Here is a 20556-nt window from a genome sequence, read left to right on the forward strand (position 1 = left end):
CTTGTGCATGAATCCCAAAAAGTTAGTTTGCAGGTGCAGCAGGTAATCAGGAAGGCGAATGGAATGTTGGCCTTCATTGCGAGAGGGATGGAGTACAAAAGCAGGGAGGTCCTGCTGCAACTGTATAGGGTATTGGCAAGGCCGCACCTGGAGTACTGCGTGCAGTTTTGGTCACCTTACTTAAGGATATACTGGCTTTGGAGGGGATACAGAGACGATACACGAGGCTGATTCCGGAGATGAGGGGGTTACCTTATGATGATAGATTGAGTAGACTGGGTCTTTACTCGTTGGAGTTCAGAAGGATGAGGGGTGATCTTATAGAAACATTTAAAATAATGAAAGGGATAGACAAGATAGAGGCGGAGAGGTTGTTTCCACTGGTCGGGGAGACTAGAACTAGGGGGCACAGCCTCAAAATACGGGGAAGCCAATTTAAAACTGAGTTGAGAAGGAATTTCTTCTCCCAGAGGGTTGTGAATCTGTGGAATTCTCTGCCCAAGGAAGCAGTTGAGGCTAGCTCATTGAATGTATTCAAGTCACAGATAGATAGATTTTTAACCAATAAGGGAATTAAGGGTTACAGGGAGCGGGCGGGTAAGTGGAGCTGAGTTCACGGCCAGATCAGCCATGATCTTGTTGAGTGGCGGAGCAGGCTCGAGGGGCTAGATGGCCTACTCCTGTTCCTAATTCTTACGTTCTTATTTCAGCACGAATTCTTTACTTCAGTAGAAGATTGCAAAATAAGTTACTAGCCTTCCTTTTAAAAAAAAGTGTCAGCTTGGTTCAGTTGGCTGTACATGAATCAGAAGTGCATGGGTTCAAGTCCCACTCCAAGACTTGGGCACATAGCCCAGGCTGGCACTTTAGTACAGTACTTGGGAGTGCTGCATTGTCAGAAGTGCCATGAAATAGAGCCTGTCTGCCTGACTATGTTTATGTTGACGATGATTAAAGAGATCTACTGGTAGCTTGACCATTATGTTTCCTTCAACCACTATTACATACACAGAGTAAATGGTCATTCATTTCATTAGCTTGTGGGATCTTGCTATGCACAAAATAAATAATAGTAACTGCATGTCAAAATAATGTATTGTATGTGAAATGTTTGGGACCCTTCTGAGATGTGATAATGCACCATACAAATGCAAGTCCTTCTTCTCCCCTTCCATCCCACTACAATCAAAATACAAAACTGAGGATGAGCACAAGTGGAACTTTAGCAAGAGATAGGGCCTTTTGTTCCACCCAGAAAAATTGATTCCTGTTAAAAGCAGTTTATGTTGCGTCGATCACCCTTCAAAATAATTAAAGCAGAAAATATGCCTCCAAATGGCTCAGTGAGTTTATCCATTGAGTAGCTGAGCCAGAGTCAGGAATCACAAATGAATGGGCACATGGGTCAAATACTATAGGATGACGACCACCATGGGGAAGCATACCCCAGCAAAGAATCGATGCTCGAAAGGGGAGAAAGAAAATGCGGGAAAAGGCATATCAAGTCAGTCAACATCTGTCAAACAGATTTAAACTTAATTTATGAAGAATTTCCTTTATGGGCTCAGTGTACCAAAATCAAAACATGTGTAAAAAAGAGTACTTAACTGCTCCTGGCTTGGGGAGAGAGGCCCAACAGCAAGGAGAGAAAATGATACTCTAAAGGAATGCCCTCTTTCCAAACCCCAATACTATTGGAGCCCTAATATTGTTCTCAAGAGCCCAATCCTACCAGCTGCCCCAACAGTGCATAAACGCACAAAAAACTGTATCCACGGCTACTGTCTATACAGACTGGAAAAGGAGTGTAGCAGGTGGGATTTACTTAGTCACAATGACGGGATAATTTAGCCCTCAATTTACAGGGAACGGTGCCTGGAGAAAAGTTTTCCAGTGAGGTTAGGTGGCCTAAGGAACACTCATGGTATGTGGAGAACGAGAGAATATATATTATAGTCTAATGACTTAAAAATCATATTTTTGGCCTATTTTTAAGTTCAAGATGAAAAATAACAAATGTTATCCATTGGGTCACACTATCTAATCCTTACCTGAACCTTCCGATTCTTCTAAGATGTGAAAACATTTCACCACCTGGCACGTACTCCATCACCATATATAAATTAGAGTTGTCCTAAAACACAGCAAAGAAAGGTATTTTATAAAATTGATATGAACATCAAGAGCCAACTATTTCCACCTCTTAAAGAGCAAGTATTATAAAAATGTTTTATGTAAACATTCTTTGTTGAATATCTTAAATAGAACATGGGCTACAGGAGTTTGACTATACCACAGCTTGCAATAAATAAGCAACTACACCCATTAGCTTAGGGAGAGTTATTTCAGCATTGTACTAATTCAACTCCCTTTTAAGTGTTGGGCTCTATAACTTTTCCGAGTCCTACCCCATTATGGCTTGTTTTAAAAGGATTACACATTGTGGGAAGGGGTATTATCCTTCTTCCATACTTTAAGTTGCTATGATCCCTTATTAAGGTTAAGCAAGGAAAATTGGGCAAAATAAAATTATAAACCATTTCAGGTGAGGTGAATGGATGAATAATTTGACATGATCACCGTCCACTTCCTTAAAAAAGTGAAGCAGAACAGTACTGGTGCTAGATTAGCTTTATTGGTAGTAAGTAGCCCATCAGAAATAATTAGTAACCTGGAAGTGCGTCAACACTTGAGTAACAGTCATCAAGCAGTTCAAAGTGAAATTAAAAGCTAAAAATAATGATGTTTGTGCAAGCCTTTAGTTAAATTAACTTGACAGCTATGACAAGTCTAGATTAAGCAGGGAAAAAAAACTAGAAAATAACACATTAACATTTTAAGGTGTGCGTGGAAAATAAGTATCTTAGAAGGAAAAGTATTGCAGAACTACGATCACAATAATTGAAAACAATGGTTAAAAATAACCTGAAGGTCAAAAAATATATTTTGAAAATATACAAGAAAATAAGCAATGGGGACAGGATGGCATAACGATGCTAGGTTCTTAGAATTAAATGCCAAAAAGAACATTTGGATAAAATGGGATAAACCATAGATTCATCAAGGAACACAGCAAGGAAACAGGTGAGCCACTGGGTTGATGGTTTTAGAGGGTCCATAAACCAAAAGCAAAAATGATCCTGATGTTCAAAAAAAAACATGGGACTGTGAATTATAGATCAGGCGGCCAACATCTGTCATGGGGAAAATGTTTGTGCATTGTACAAACGATCAACACTGATCCACAAGTAGAATTCAGCCTATTTGGTTCTCCCTATTACTCACAGGGGATAAGAGTCAAGTTATGAAATTTGTAGATGGCACCAAGTTGGTCCCCAGGTGACTACTTGTGAAGAGATTTCGAATCACTCAAAGGAATCGGGATCCAGCGGATGGTCTGATGGCAGATGCATTTCATGTGGATTCACATAGGTTGTGCACAATAGAAGGAGGTTGTGCGCAATAGAAGAGGATACAAATATCTACAGGATTAGAGAGCCTGCAGCACAGAAACAGGCCATTTGACCCAACTGGTCTATGCCAGATGAACAGATGTCAGTTTTCAATAGTGCAAAAATAAAAGATTTCAAACCAAAATGTTTAATGTGAAGCTGTTATCAACAAAGCTGATCATATGCTGGAATGATCTTAAGGGTGTTTAAAGTGATCCGGAGCAAAATGGATGCATGAAAATCATCGAGTTAATCATCAACCAACATGGCTTTAGAAGGGGAAAAGCGTGCATGACAATGGTGGCAGATACTGAGTCCAGAGGTGTAGGACAAGCAGTTAGCTTGAATGCCACCCCTGCCACAGGACTCTATCCATTCCCTCCTGTACTGGTGCACTGTGGCTGCAATAGAGACAGGGTGCACTACAGTAACTCATCAGGCTGCTTCGACAACACCTCCCCACCCCAAGGACTCAACATTGAGGAGGACAAGAGGAGCAGGATCATGATTTGCAAGCTCTACTCCATCATCAAGAGTTAATATCCTAACACTGTTGTAGGAGCAACATCACTACAAGAACTCCAGCAGTACAATAAAGGCCCACTATCATCATCTCAGAGTAACGAGGGTTGGGCAATAAAGGTAGCCTTACAAGAAAAAACAGCGGAAAACTACTCGACACGTTTGTTTAGACTTCAAAAAAAAACTGCTGCTGAAACTGAAAGCAATGGAATTTAAGGTAAAAATGAGCAGGTTGGAAAGGAATTAATCAGCTGAAGAGAAACATCAAGCAAATACTTGTCAGGAGAATGATGTCAGAGTGGAGGAAAGTACTTGATTCAGTGTTCCAGAGAATCCTGATCGCTGATCTAATTGTGCCGAATCTACATGAATTAATCTGATGTAAACTGCTCAAATTCGTAGATGATACAAAACTAGGTGCACAGTTGAGTCAGAGGAAGAAGCCACAAACCTACAAATGGAGTTACTTAAAATTTGCAGATGGGCAATTCAGTAGCAGATGAAATTCAACGCAGATACATGCAAGGTACAACATCGTAGAACAAATGGACATCACAAGTATATTATGAGTGGTGTGGCAACAGTTAAAGGTGAAATGCAAATGGATCCGAGGGCAATAGCGGATTTGACACTTAACACATCAAATCATCTTGAACCAGCAAAATAAACAAAGCAAACAGAATACTAAATTATATCGTTAGATCAGCACAGTACACGTCATGCCAAAATGGTTTAATACCCTGTCTAGACCACACTTTGACTGCTATGTTCACTTTTGGTCACCATGACATGCAAGAACTGGGATAAGAAAGCATACCTTCCCCCGCCGAAACCCCCCCCCACCCCACCCCTAACAAGCTCGGCACTGGGTATGTGAAAATAAAGGGTCTGGCAGAATCCTTCTTCAGGAGATTAAACAGTTGGGTAAAATGAATTGTACATGGTCTGTGGAAGAAGCAGCTTGAATTACTTTCTTATTCATGCTTCTTGATGTAATTTTTAAATTAATTTTAGACAGGAAATGGATCTTTGCTAATACAGTGCCACCGTTTTGCCTCCAGAGGGCTCTACTGCATAATGACTAGTAATTTATGAAATATTTTGCAAAGTGCTTGGGGGATCATTTTGGAGTTAAAATGTGGTTTCTTTTGTTATAGAAACATAGAAATCTACAGCACAAAAGGGGGCCATTTCGGCCCATTGTGCCCGCGCCGGCTGACAAAGAGCCACATGGCCCTCGGTCAGCAGCCCTGAAGGTTACATATAAACCAATGAACAATGGCGGAAAGGTAAAGAGCACCCAGCCCAACTAGTCTGCCCCACACAACTGCGACACCCCTTGCACCAAAACATTCTACACGCCACCTCAACAGAAGCCATGTGATCTCCTGGGAGAGGCAAGAGAGATAAAAACCCAGGCCAATTGAGAAAAAAAAAATCAGGGAAAATTCCTCTCCAAACCATCCAGACGATTAAAACTAGTCCAGGAGATCACCTGGCCGTATTAGATTCCCTGCAGTACTTATCATCGTATCTGCGCCAGCCAACAAGAGGTTATCCAGTCTAATCCTACTTACCAGCTCTAGGTCCCTAACCCTGCAGGTTGCAGCACTTCAAGTGCCCATCCAAGCACAAAATGTGGTGAGGGTTTCTGCCTCTTCCACCTTTCCAGGCAGAGAGCTCCAGACCCCTACAACCCTCTGCGTGAAGAAGCTTCCCCTCAAATCCCCTCTAAACCTTTCATCAACCATCTTAAAACTATGCCCCCTTGTAATTGACCCCTCCACCAAGGGAAATAGACCCTTACTTCCACTATATCCAGGCCCCTCAAAATTTTGTAAACTTCAATGAGGTCTCCACTCAACCTCCTCTGTTCCAATGAGAACAAACCCAGCCTATCCAATCTGTCCTCATAGCTAAGATTCTCCATTCCAAGCAGCATCCTAGTAAATCTCTTTGCACCCTCTTCAGTGCAATCACGTCCTTCCTATAATACGGCGACCAGAACTGCACGCAATATTCCAGCTGTGGCCTAACCAAAGTATTATACAATTTAAGCATATCCTCCCTGCTCTTGTATGCTATGCCTCGGCCAATAAAGGCAACCATTCCGTATGCCTTCTTAACCACCTTATCCCCCTGGCTCTGGACAAGCACTCCAAGGTCCCTTTGTTCCTCTACACTATTAAGTGGCCTACCGCTTAATATGTATACTCTTTTCCTTATTAGCCCTCCCAAAGTGCATTACCTCACACTTCTCCGAATTTAATTCCATTTGCCACTGCTCTGCCCACCTGACCAGTAGATTGATATCCTCCTGAAGTCCATGACCTTCCTCTTCATTATCAACCCCACAGCCAATTTTAGTGTAATCTGCAAACTTCTTAATCATACTCCCTATATTCAAATCTAGATCATTGATATATACCACAAAAAGCAAGTGACCCAGTACTGAGCCCTGCAGAACCTCACTGGAAACATCCTTCCAGTCACAAAAACACCCATCAACCATTACCCTTTGCTTCCTACCTCGAAGCCAATTTTGGATCCAACTTGCCACTTTACCCTGGATCCCATGGGCTTTAACCTTCGTGACCAGTCTACCATGTGGGACTTTAACAAAAGCTTTGCGAAAGTCCATATATACTACATCGTACGCACTACCCTCATCGACCCTCTTGGTTACCTCCTCAAAAAATTCAATCAGGTTATAGTCAAACATGATCTTCCCTTAACAAATCTGTGCTGACTGTCCCTAATTAATCCTTGCCTTTCCAAATATAGGTTTATCCTGTCTGTCAGTATTTTTTCCAATAATTTTTCCATCACTGAGGTTAGGCTGACAGGCCTGTAATTACTCGGCCTATCCCTTTTTCCCTTCTTAAACAAGGGTACTATATTACCAGTCCTCCAGTACCATGCCCAAATCCAAAGAGGATTGGAAAATGAAGGTCAAGGTCTCTGCTATTTCATCTTTTACTTCGCCCAACAGCCTGGGATACATTTCATCTGGGCCTGGGGACTTATCTACTTTCAAAGCTGCTAACCCCCTCAGTACCTCCTCTCACTCTGGTTATTTCATACAGAATGTCATACCACTCCTTGATAGCAGTATCTGCATTGTCCCTTTCCTTTGTGAAAACAGACACAAAGTATTCACAAAGACCCATACCAACCCTTTCTTAAACAAAGGTACTACATTAGCAGTCCTCCAGTCCTCTCACCACACCTGAAGCCAGAGAGGATTGGAAAATGATGGTCACAGCCTGCTATTTCCTCTTTCGTTTCACTTAACAGCCTGGGATACATTTCATCCGGGCCTGGGGACTTATCCATTTTCAAAGCAGCTAAACTGCTTAATACCTCCTCTCTCACTATGTTTATTTCAGATTCCTCCCCCCCGGTAGCAGTTTCTGCATCGCCCCTCTCTTTTGCGAAAACCGACGCAAAGTATTCATTAAGAACCATACCCACATCTCCTACCACCACACAGATTAACCTCATGGTCTGTAATAGACCCTCCCCCTTTCTTTAGTTATCCTCTTGCTCTTAATATATTTATGGAACATCTTTGGGTTTTCCTTAATTTTACTCGCCAAGAATTTTTCATGCTCTCTTAGCATTCCTAATATCCTTTACCTTAGTAAATAGTGTTACCTCAATAAAAAAAACAGCTTAAAAACTGTACAAAGCTGCAACTACTTCGAGGATTTAACTTTCTTCCCAACTCCGTTACATAGGAACAGAAGCAGGCCATTCAGCCCCTCGAACCAGTTCCGCATTCAATTAGATCACGATTGATCTGTACTTCAACTCCATTTACCCGCCCTTGTTCCACATCCCGATAACCTTACAAAACAAAAAAAAACTGTCCTAATAATTTCAATTGAGCCAATATCCACAGCCTTTTGGAGAACCAGTTCCAGATTTCCACTACCCTGTGTGTGAAAAATGGATTCCCGATTCATTCTGGTGAATCTGTGCTGTATCCCCTCCAAGGCCAATATATCCTTCCTGAGGTTCAATGCCTAAAATGCAAATGTTGCTTTCTAGCCACACAAATCAGACCTGGTTTGAAGGAACTGTGGACATTTCCTTAGTCTCCACCAGCACTGCTCAGCAACCAGCCAACATGAAATGCTAAAGTATGGTCCAAAAGTTTTCTCTCACATCTGCTCGCCACTTTAACTCTATCTAGCAATCAGTAATCTTGGAGAATCTCCAGTGTGATGTCAGGCAGGTTAGAATTCAAATGCTAGCTTCATAGATCATGGCAGTGCACAAATTCAGTATTCAACTCAAGAAATATCTACCTTGTAGGGTCTTCCTTCATTCTTTGAATGGAAGCCATCCTCCAAACATTACTGGGCACTGACACCCTTAAGTACATGTTTCTAAGGGGGGGGGGGGGGGGAAATGGCATGTGGAGAGAAGGAATAACCTTTAAAAAAGTGAGTTGTGATTTTATAATGAAGGAAAGTGCGGGTTGGGGGTGAGGGGAGGGGGGAAAAAGACCAAAAACTGCAGTAAACAAAGAATTCAAAGTCTTCTCTACACTGTTAAGGTCAGACACTGACAGATCGGTCAATTGGTTTTAGCTGTCTCTGAGGAGGTTGCAACAAGACTGTAGTGACCAAAATACAGTGACAGAAATTTCTCAGAAGTCACCATGGATTTCACCGACACCCATTTACAGTGCAATGGGAGACATCACCACCCTTAACATTTGCAATGAACTATGCCACTGGAGGGTTTTGGTGGGCTCTCACTAATGCAGATAACAAACTGGGAATTGACCAGTGTTTGGGTATAGACCGACCCATTCCAATCAACATGAACAAGGAAAGACTTGGTATCAGTCAACAATCTGGGTCTCTCCAGATTGATCGTCATCCAGCCCAAATGGTGCTGGCCTGACACACTGGGTAGAGCGGGGATTGCGGATGCTAATCGGAGCATATTTGGAGACCTTGTAGCCTTCAAAGTCACCAGACATTTCACAAAGCCTGGCAAATAATGACATTTTTAGTATGGGATCATTTGATGCCAATCGCACATCTTGATAGGGGTCGGTGGAGCCAGTCTGCGTCAGAATAGATGGCTCTCCGTCTGATTTTTTTCAATAACTATCTGCATCCTTTGGTTCTGGACAGAAATTGCTTTCAATGATGGGCATAAGAAAATTATAACGGCCATCAGTGGCTGCAAAGGCGCAATTTATTTTAATGCAATCTTTAAAACTATTTCAGAGACCAATTTGCAGTGTCAAGCATGCTGAAAACCTGATGAATTTGGAAATTCTGGAACTACAGTGAAAACCATACAAAAACTACATATGTATTATTAAAGAAACAAATTAAGTGCTGAAAGTAATTGAAGTGAAAACTGTGAGGGACCACACTGCATGTGTGCAGCAATCTCATTTTACAGATACGAGGAAAAAATAAATTGCCCTTCTGCAGGTGGATCGCTTCTTACAGTGGTGGAGAGAAGGGTCACATTGGCGACGAATCCAATGTCATCATAGCATTGCCATTGCAGCCCTTTTCCTGCAAAAACCTATCTGCCAATGCTGGTACAGAGAACTGTGTAGAGGATATCCATCATAAAGAAAATTATAATAAATGCTGCCACCCACGATGCAAAATATATCTTGCTGTACCATTAAAATCCAACTGGGCATATCATATCAAGTCTTCCATAAACTGAACAATACCCTTTTTTCCGTGCAAATTAGCATGTTTCAAGTTTGCAATAAAGTGATCATTCATGGGATGGGTCATACATCAATTCTTGTCCACTACTTTTAATTGTTGAGTTTCATAAATACCTTACGCTGTTATCAGAGCACACTTCAAAACAGAAAATAAGTGAGTTGTGCATGAGAGGGGGATTAATAATGCAGCTTTATTCAATAACCTGTAGGCAACCTATTAAAGGTTAATGAAAGGACTGGTTAATATTCATGGTCATAACCAGTGCTGAAAGGTAATTCGCAGATTTAGCAATGATGCGGAATCAACATGTAATAAAATCAATTGTCTTGACTATCAAATCCTAATGAAGTATTAATAGTGGCAATACATCGGTTAATAGCTCACAAACACACTGGGGTGGAAAATTGGTCGCGCCTCAGTTGGGGCGGTGTCCTGGGCAGAGCGGTACATTTTGCGGCGGCAAGTGGTTTACATCTGCCGCTGCAAAATTCATCATCTGAGCCTGGAGTTTGGAGCGGGGTGCTAAGAGAGGTGTTGCACGCCTTTTAAGGCGCTAGGCCGGTTGAGCAAGGGAAAATCCCGAGATAAAGAGCTGGTCTCGGAGCGCCGTAACAAAGGCCGGGTGGGGTGGGGGAAGAGAACGGGACCCTGAAGAAACCCCACCAAAAACATTCCCCATACATAGTACATGCCACCACAACATAAAATCGGTAAAAAATAAAATCACACTTACCTCAGATTGACTTTTCTCGTCTCACTGCAGTTGCTACAACTTAGAATGCCTGCTTTCATAGGCGTTCCAGGTCGGGTGGCAGCCAAATAGAGCCGGTGTCACAACCAGAGGTGTTGTACATCGGCTGGCCTGTCCCGGATAGTCCTGCTCCGCCCCCCATCGATACCGGCACCGAATGTCTTGGTGGGGCACTGGAAGCTGGCTGCCTGGGCGCAATTGCATTCCCCCGCCATTGCTGCCCCTCCATGGAGCTAAGAGGGGCAGCAGAAGACCGAATTTCCAGCCCTCTGTACTTAAGTCTACACATTTACATCAATGTAAAACTATAGATTTTCAAACCCATCATCAGGAATGTATCAAGTTCCAATAATGAAAAACATATGAAAGTCTCCTCTCTTTTTTCCCCCCCACCCCCACCCCCAATACAGCACTTAAAATCAGCTTTTGCACAACTGATTACAAGTTTATTGCTCTACGGCAGCAGCCAGCCACATATAGTTTCTTCAATTTACCATCTGGCAGCTGGAGGGATAACATTGAGTATTTGCAGCATAATTCCAAAGAACAATCTTATTCAGTCCTTTTCAACAAATTAGAGTTTACAATTCTCCCAGCTGAAAAAGTGGCCAATAAGCACAAAGGATTCAAAAAGCATTTAAACATATATGGAAATAGAATGAGGGCAGATGTGCAACACTGCCCTTCCAAAGTCTGATGTTATGAATATTTACCTTGAAGGAATACTCCAATTTCACCAGAAATGGGAAATTAACAGCCTGCAATATTCTCTTCTCATTGAGTGTGTGTTCTATTTGCTTCAGTTTGACAACCTAAAGAAAAATGACATTACTTAATAAAAACATTTCCGTTGAAGGGATCACCATGTTAATTTGTGCAAACAGCCTTTTACTTCATTGGAGCTACATGGTTATAATGTAAACATGTAAATCAAATTAAGGATAACCTGCAAATTTTCACTCAACAGTCACTAACAATAAAAAAATTCTGCTTTAAATGTTGATTTGTCCCCCTTCTTTGGGGGTGGGAGAAGAGAAACGAGTCTTGTCTAATGAGTTCCAATTTGGGTCAAATTAGTAAAAATGGATAATGAAAATGTGGTAACGTTTAAAACCACACATTCTTTCCTTCTACTTTCCTCTACTGCACAGGAAAAGGCATAATGTTGAAAACAAGACTCATCACACTATCTCCTACTCCAGCTTACTCTTTCACATTACCTCAAAATTGTGCAACTCCTTACCTCTCCATCTTCCCTTCCTTCTATAATCTACAGGCATTTTAAAACGCAATCCTGGCATCACCTAACCACTGCGTGTTGATTTATCTCGTTCTCGCTACTACTCTTTTCAACATTGGTCCTGCATGGGGTCCTGCACTATGGGCCCTGGCCTTTCACATTTCACCTAGGTTTCTCAATAAAAAACAAGAAATGAATAAGAAAGTTAAATATACAAACATTAACTCTGAAGATACCAGATGCATTTAGCAGATGCACTGGTGTACACAGCATTTACGATTATTACTACTTTTTATTTTAAAGCTCCACGTTGGCTGATCTGCACCAAAGTGACTGAAAATGCTATAGTGTCAGTGCCCACAAATTTTGGGAGTGGGGGTTATAAAGCAGGGTCCCATTCCAACAACTCTTGCTGGGAAGTACATGTATGGATGGGACTGACCGTGGCTATGATAACCTCTGCATATGAAAAATGGCAATTTGGGAGAAGTCCCAAAGGATTAACAATGTTCATTAGAACTCCATTGCAGCATGTGTCAACACCTTCAGATTAGAGGAAAGGCAAAACTACATACATACCATATATGTTTTGTAATGTACAGCCCCTCTGAAAAGTTACACAAGTAACATAAATAAAAGAATTCCACTTGTAGTCTAGCCACAAGCTGCCACGGTAAACAGAACAGTCAGCTTGCTCTACACCAGACCATAAAGGGGTTCTACTTTTCTCTTATTTTCCTGCCTGTGTGCTTAGAATGCTACCTAGTGCTGGCTTAATGTTGGATCATGTCACGGATAACGTTGTACAAACATATTGTTCCAATTTAGTCTCTAGCATTTAAAAACAAACCTATTTAAAAGGAGGCTGTATTCTCCTTGATTAATGTGGAAATACTTGGAATTCCATCGTGTGAAGTGAATCATTTAGCCCATGGCCTCCCTCTCTTCCTCCGCACCCCGTCCCACCTCCCAATTTTACTGTTGTTGCTAGGCTTATTTAGCACATTGGTGCTGATATGCTTTAGGAAAAAAGCGTTGTACTTGAGCCAATGCATTTTAATGTGCCAATACAATCGGTGTGTGTTTCTCTTAAATCACCACCTCAAATTGCTCCTGCCAAAAGAATGACATCCAGGAGTATGTCATTCTAGTGATGTATAACTGAAAATACCTTTTCCAGACACAATCCAAGTTTGGAAGGACAGAAGTGTACAACTGCACTGCGAAGTGTTTCTCAATAGGAAAATTGCATATGCCCACCATTACATTTTAATGAAAACAGTGACATTACACCCTATAACTCAACTCTAAGCCCACCTCGAAGTAACTGTTCCTACATAGAAACTGTAACTGGCGATTTAGTCCAAGGTCCTCCTGCCACGGTGTCTGCTTGCAATGAAATGCAGCAAATTCCCTATAATATATGCAAAGTGAGATACTCCTTACATAAATACTCCTGTGACCTGGATTTTTTTTTACTCTTGAAGTGCATTTGTTCAATCAGATCTTGAAATGTTAAACTCTAAGCTGCCCTGTGTGTTTTGACATTTACCTATTGTCTAATTAAAGTTACTAATCCAAATCACACCAAAATATGCAACAAAATAGTTATCAGTGTCTGAAAGAGGTACTTGCTGGGAAAGTGAGGCTCGTAATTCTGTCATGGTTTTGACAATTATCTTAATTTTTTGAAAATACCAATCTCTTCCGAATATGGTGGATCTCTACATGCTGGATCATGTTCAAGTTAGCAATTACTTCAGACAGCTAGAACCATATAAAGACACACCTCAGATTTCTAAATTTATCATTGCAAATGTCTTTCGCCTGCAAAACACGGAATATTTTAAACATGCCAAACTCACAAAAATCAAGAACATTCAATAATTGCAAAACAGGATTCTCAAAGTACATCAGAATTTAACGACCTTTCACTGATAAATGCACTGAATTATAGTGATAGTAGTTTTACACAGCGAACCTGTTTAGCAACGCTCCAGTTAAGTTGCAGCTGCACAGTGGTCTGGAGGTCCCACACTGGCTGCTCACCGGCTTTTACATGGGAGAAACTGGGCATACACGAACATTTGAATGGGCCTTGCAGTCTATTAAAGGAGCCGTGCTCGGATTTTTTTTTTCTTTAAAAGGGAACATTGGTGAGCAGCATTGTTTACAGCCCGAAAATAAGGAAGCACGACTGCCTTCAGAGGGGGTAAGACCCATAACTGACCAGCTCAGTACTCTCACACAGGGCATCACTGGTTTTCTGTTCATTGCTTTGTTTTCAGCTTTCCAGCCATTTGGCTGCGGGGGGGTGGGTGGGTGTGCGAGTGGGGGCCATATTTGTCAGTTAAGCAATGCTCCAATTTCAACATTTTCATCCCCGTTTACAAATTCCCCCATGGCCTCGCCCCTCTCTAATCTCTTTCAGCCTCAGAACCCCACAAGATGTCTGCGCTCCTCAAATTCTGCCCTCGAGCATTCCTGATTATAATCGCTCAACCACTGGTGGCCTTGCCTTCAGCTGCCTGGCCCCAAGCTCGAACTCCCTCCCTAAACCTCGACGCCTCTGCACCTCTCACTCTTCCTTTAAGACGCTCCTTAAAACTTTGACCAAGCTTTTGATTATCTGCTGTAATTTCTTCTTATGTGGTTCAGTGTCAAACTTATTTGTTTTGTCTATAACACTGTTGTGAAGTGCCTTGGGACATTTTGCTACGTTAAAGGCGCTATATAAATAAAGTTTGTTGCTGTAGTAAAGTTGTAGATTGTGATTTTTAGAACTACATATGCATAGTTGTTTTGAGGTAGTTCTGGTGCTGTCGAGACCACCCTGTTAATATTGTGGGATAAATTCTACAGCATTGGGAGAGCCAGGCATTTTTATTTTTATAAATAGAGCTGCTTCTTAAAACAATCCATAAGTTGTATTTGCAAATAATTCAAACTATCGATTTGCAAAGTTAATTCAAAAGTACTTCGCTTACAAATATGTAATGAATATTGTTAAACCATGTACTCAAGACAGTCATGCATGTTCAAACTTTAAAAGGAAATGGTCTTTGAAGCTTCGCTGTATTTCTGACGTATCTCAAGCTGACCTTTTCACCATCTCTCTGTAGTTAAGTCGTCAAAAGGCCAAACGCCAGAATTCACAAAAGGCACCTCTGCATTAACTAATCGGTAATATTTCTCCTCTTTGTGAATATCAAACCACCTTGTGTTGGGGCAGATCCTTCCAAGCAATAGTTTCAGATAATTCCAAAAGGACAGGCCCTGCTCAGCACAAGAGAAAACACAGCCTAAGCCATCATACTGTTACCAAAATTGGCACGAATAGATCTACAAGTCCCTCCCCACACTTATCAAACAATGTTTTGATAAGGGACGTTAAGAATTTATGAATAGCCTCACAAAAAATAGCCTCAATCTACTTCTGTTTCTCTCCCGTCACCCAACATGGGGCAGCATACTTACTTTCTGTTTATCCAGTATCTTCATGGCATAGTACTGTTCTGTGCCTTTATGTTTCACCAACATAACTCTTCCAAAAGAACCTGTTCCAAGTGTTTTTTGCCTTTCAAAATCATCTAGGCCTGCAGTGTTCTGAAAGATATAGAATAATTTTACTTCCTTTGTGTTGTTCCTGCTTCACATCCACACACATCAATCTAGGTCCTACCTGCAGATTTTCCTTGTTGACCCTGTAGGGAAGCAGTGGGGGTGGGGGGGGAAAAGAGGGGGTGCACAGCAAAAAAAAGAGAGACATCCCCACAGTCAAAGCACAACTTTCCCCAGATGTTGTTTCTTCTCCCCAATTTTCACGCCATGAAGTCACTTATTCCTCGCTGGATACAATTCCCAAGGTGCAGGTGGGTACCTTTGCTATACCTTGCCCAAGCATCTGTCGACTCTTACAGTAGTGTTGGCATGTTATTTGATTGCGCAAGGCATCACAGATGAATCTGATCCAGTCTTTGACTGGTGTCCATAAATAAGAGACAGAACTTTATTTAACATCTATACATGTTATACGAGCAAATGTGGCCTGGACTCCGGTTGCTGTACTGCAGGACAATGGTGAAAACAGTCCTGTGCTGCATACAAAACAGGTCCAAGATGACAATCAAAATATTTCCAACAGCAATCATTGGATAGTAATGAAGAACAATTTCTCCTCCCTAACCCAGGAGACCAATTTTAGCACCCCCACTACCACCTTAACCAACAAAAGCGGTGTTGCCTCTCCCAGTCGGTGTAAAAATGTAAATCTTGCATTATGACAGCTTTGCCTTTGCTACATGCTACCTGATCTTCGGATTTCTGAGTGTATCAACGTTAAGGAATCCTAGTATAACAACATGTATAGATGCTAAATAAAGTTCCCACCATCTCCAGCACCAGCATTAATTTTTCAACATTTCACATCAATATTCTTTCATGCCTGCATGAGGTTTTAATTTATCGCTGTTGGGTAATAGTTCCGTGCAGTCGACAGAGTTTTGGCCTGTGGACCAATGGCCACTAGACAGCAGTAATCCCCAAACTCAATGCACATAGAACTTGCACAGGCAGCGACGAGAGAAGATTTTTATTTCATCACTTAGGGCTGGATTTAAATGCAGAAATGAAAGGATATAATACTGATATTACACAAGCCGTCCCCCAGTTCAGTTTATTTTTTTGAAGCGGCCAGGGTAGCTTACACAAATTGGGATAGAGATCTGTAACACATGAAAGCTGGATTCAGGTTGCTCTACTGCAAGACAGTCTTGCACTGCATCCACAACAGTTCAAAGATGACATTCAAAACATTAAAAACTTTATGATCGTGCTGTTAATTTTATGAAAGCAATACTTATTGCTCTCTCTAAACAGCCACCGTTGCAAAATGGATTTCACTTGCTGAGCATTCAAACTAAAAGTAAGCGAAACAAAAAGAAGAAAAAAATAGCTGAAGCAAGGCAGAAAGTTGTACAAAATTTCAAAGAGCTAATCAGCAAAATAGATCATAAATGTCACTACAAATTGAAGATCAATTCATGCTTAATGATGAAACATTTTGTCTGTTGGTTCTTCAGACAATATGAACTGGTAAGGCAATAAATCATAGAATCATAGGTGGCCATTTCAGCCCATCTTGTCTGTGCCGGCCGACAAGAGGCGATCCAGCCGAATCCCACTTTCCAGCTCGAGGTCCATAACCCTGCAGGTTACAGCACTTCAAGTGCACATCCAAGTACTTTTTAAATGTGGTGAGGGTTTCTGCTTCTACCACCCTTTCAGGCAGTGAGTTCCAGACCCCCACAACCATCTGCATGAAGAAATTTCTTCTCAAAACCTTCTACCAATTACTTTAAATTTATGTCCCCTGGTTGTTGACCCTGCTGCAAAGGGAAATAGGCCCTTTCTATCCACTATATCTAGACCCCTCATTATTTTATACACTTCAATGAGGTCTCCCCTCAGCCTCCTGTGCTCCAAGGAAAACAAACCCAGCATCTCCAATCTTTCCTCGTAGCTAAGATTCTCCACTGCCGGCAACATCTTCGTAAATCTCCTCTGTACCTTCTCCAGTGCAATCACATCCTTCCTGTAATGTGGTGACCAGAACTGCAAGCAGCCATCATCATAGGCGGTCCCTCGAACAAGAATCACCTGCTTCACATGAGTTCACAGATGTTTCAATGAAGGACCCAATGTTCCGGTCCTGAACTCCAATTGAGGGGGTGGAAGATGCCTGTGCGTGGATTTTTTTTTAAACGTGTGGTGACCGTTGCACATCAGCCACCACACGGGCTTGACAGAGCTAGGCCTTTATCCAGTGGCAAGGGTTAACCAGGACCACTGGAGACCTGCTCTGCTGCACGGACCTAGTGCGCACACATATCAGTGTGTGCTGCCCCTGGGCCCTCGGCTCTTCTGGGCCCAGGCTCAGAAATCATACCTGACAAATCTAGGTGTACTACTTTGATGAGGCTATAAGCATGGGGGACAGGGGGTGTTTATGAATGTTGTAATATGGACTTACAGAAGAGTTAGTAAGTTTCTGCACCAGAGATTATTAGCATGAAAGCATACGGAATATTAGGTAACCTTGTGACTTGGGTTGGTAATTGTTGGGAGGTAGGAGACAGTAGAGATAAGTACTCCAGCTGTGGCCCAACCAGTGTTTTATACAGTTCAAACATAACCACCCTGCTCTTATGTTCTGCGTCCCGGCTAATAAAGGCAAGTGTTCCATATGCCTTCTAACCACCTGATCTATCTGGCCTGCTATCTTCAGGGATCTGTGAACATGCACTCCCATGTCCCTTTGTTCTTCTACACCTCAGTGCCCTAACATTTAATGTGCATTCCTTTTCTTTGTTCACCCTCCCCAAATGCATTACCTCACACTTCTCTGAATTAAACTCCATTTGCCACTGTTCTGCCCACCAGACCAGCTGATTGATATCTTCCTGCAGTCCGCAGCTTTCTTCTTCATTACCACATAGCCGATTTTAGTATCATCTGCAAACTTCTTAATCATGCCCCCTATATTCAAGTCTAGATCATTGATGTATACCACAAAAAGCAAGGGACCTAGTACTGAGCCCTGCAGAACCCTCACTGGAAACATCCTTCCAGTCACAAAAACATCCATCGACCATTACCCTCGGCTTCCTGCCTCTGAGCCAATTTTGGATCTACACAAGAACATAATAGGAGCAGGAGTAGGACCATACAGACCCTCTAGCCTGCTCCGCTATTCAATAAGATCATGGTTGATCTGATCATGGACTCAGCTCCACTTCCCTGCCCGCTCCCCATAACCTGTTATTGGTTAAGAAACTGTCAATCTCTGTCTTAAATATATTCAATGACCCAGCTTCCACAGCGATTTACAACCCTCTCAAGAAATTTCTCCTCAGCTCAGATTATGCTTCCTAGTTCTAGTCTTCCCTTCGTGGAAACATCCTCTCTGCATCCACCTTGTCAAGCCCCCTCATAATCTTATACGTTTCGATAAGATCACCTCTCATTCTTCTGAATTCCAATGAGTAGAGGCCCAACGTACTCCACCTTTCCTCATCATTCAACCCCCTCATCTCCGGAATCAATCTGGTGAACCTTCTCTGAACTGCCTCCAAAACAAGTATATCCTTTCGTAAATATGGAAACCAAAACTGTATGCAGTATTCCAGGTGTGGCCTCACCAATACCCTGTATAACTGTAGCAAGACTTCCCTGTTTTTATACTCCATCCCCTTTACAATAAAGGCCAAGATTCCATTGGCCTTCCTGATCACTTGCTGTACCTACATATTAACCTTTTGCATTTCGTGCACCAGGACCCCCAGGTCCCGCTGTACTGCAGCACTTTTTCTCCATTTAAATAATAACTTGCTCCTCGACTTTTTTCTGCTGAAGTTAACGATCTCACACTTTCCAAAATTATACTCCATCTGCCAAATTTCTGCCCACTCACCAAGCCTGTATGTCCTTTTGCAGGTTTTTTGTGTCCTCCTCACACATTGCTTTTCCTCCCATCTTTCTATCGTCAGCAAACTTGGCTACGTTACACTCGGTCCCTTCATCCAAGTCATTTAGATTGTAAATAGTTGGGGTCCCAGCACTGATCCCTGCGGTACCCCACTAGTTACTGATTGCTAACCCGAGAATGAACCATTTATCCTGACTTTCTGTTTTCTGTTAGTTAGTTATCTAACTTGCCACTTTGCCCTCGATCCCATGGGCTTTTACTTTCGTGACCAGTCTGCCATGTGGCACCTTATCAAAAGTTTTGCTAAAATCCATATACACTAACTCATAGGCACTGCCGTCATCAACCCTTCTGGTCACCTCCTTGAAAAGTTCAATCAAGTTAGTCAGACACGACCTTCCCTTAAGAAATCTATGCTGACTGTCCCTGATTAATCCGTGTCTTTCTAAATGTAGATTTATCCTGTCCTTCAAGATTTTTTCCAATAATTTTCCCACCACCAAGGTTAGGCTGACTGGATTATAATTACTCGGTCTATCCCCTTTCTCCCTTCTTTAACAATGATGCCACATTAGCAGTCCTGCTCAAAATCAACTGGTCTAATTTCTGTGTCAATTGACTTAAGCAAAATCAGAGTATGAATGGCCTTCAATTGGGAGCAACATCCGATTACAACCCCACAGAAAATTCCAGACTTATGTTTACGTCCTGGAGGAGGGTCTGAACCTACAAACTTCTGACGCAAATAGGAATGCTACCACTGAGCCAAAGCGATTTATGGTAGTAGCACTTGGCTTGATCACAGCAGCATTCCAGGTCCAGGGAGGCAAAAATTCACCAAATTTCTGCTCCTAATTGTTATTGAATCACTGCTGAAAACTAGGCATGTGTGGGCACTGTAACAGCAGAATTGGATTTGGCTTTATTGCTCTCTTTTAATGGGTTACCTAGGAAATTAAGGATAGTGTTAAATCCAAGGAGGAGGCATATAAATTGGCCAGATAAAACTGCAAACCTGAAGACTGGGAGAAAGTTAGAATTCAGCAGGGGAGGAGAAAGGGTTTAATTAGGAGGGGAAAATAGAGTATGAGAGGAAGCTTGCCGGGAACATAAAAACTGACTGCAAAAGCTTCGTTAGATATGTGAAGAGAAAAAGATTAGTGAAGACAAACATGGGTCCCTTGCAGTCAGATTCAGGTGAATTTATAATGGGGAACAAAGAAATGCCAGACCAGTTGAACAAATACTTTGGTTCTGTCTTCATGAAGGAAGACGCAATTAAACTTCCAGAAATACGAGGGGACCAAGGGTCTAGTAAGGAGGAACTGAAGGAAATCCCCATTAGGGAAATTGATGGGATTGAAGGCCGATAAATCCCAGGGCCTGAT

At 42.0% G+C, this 20556-nt stretch overlaps 1 protein-coding gene across 2 annotated transcripts in view; it reads right to left on the reverse strand.

Moving 5' to 3' along the window:
* Nucleotides 1-20556, reverse strand: part of LOC139268411 (cAMP-dependent protein kinase catalytic subunit beta) — a 185281-nt gene that overhangs the window by 12590 nt on the left and 152135 nt on the right. For both annotated transcript variants that reach the window (XM_070886509.1, XM_070886510.1), the window contains exons 3-5: nt 15160-15288; nt 11156-11254; nt 2052-2134 (exon numbers count right to left, since the gene is read on the reverse strand). In XM_070886509.1, the coding sequence (XP_070742610.1) occupies nt 2052-2134; nt 11156-11254; nt 15160-15288 (311 nt within the window). The remainder of the gene's footprint in view (nt 1-2051; nt 2135-11155; nt 11255-15159; nt 15289-20556) is intronic.

This window comes from Pristiophorus japonicus, chromosome 8 (genome assembly GCF_044704955.1).
Source record: "Pristiophorus japonicus isolate sPriJap1 chromosome 8, sPriJap1.hap1, whole genome shotgun sequence".
In the NCBI taxonomy this organism is placed as follows: domain Eukaryota; kingdom Metazoa; phylum Chordata; class Chondrichthyes; family Pristiophoridae; genus Pristiophorus; species Pristiophorus japonicus.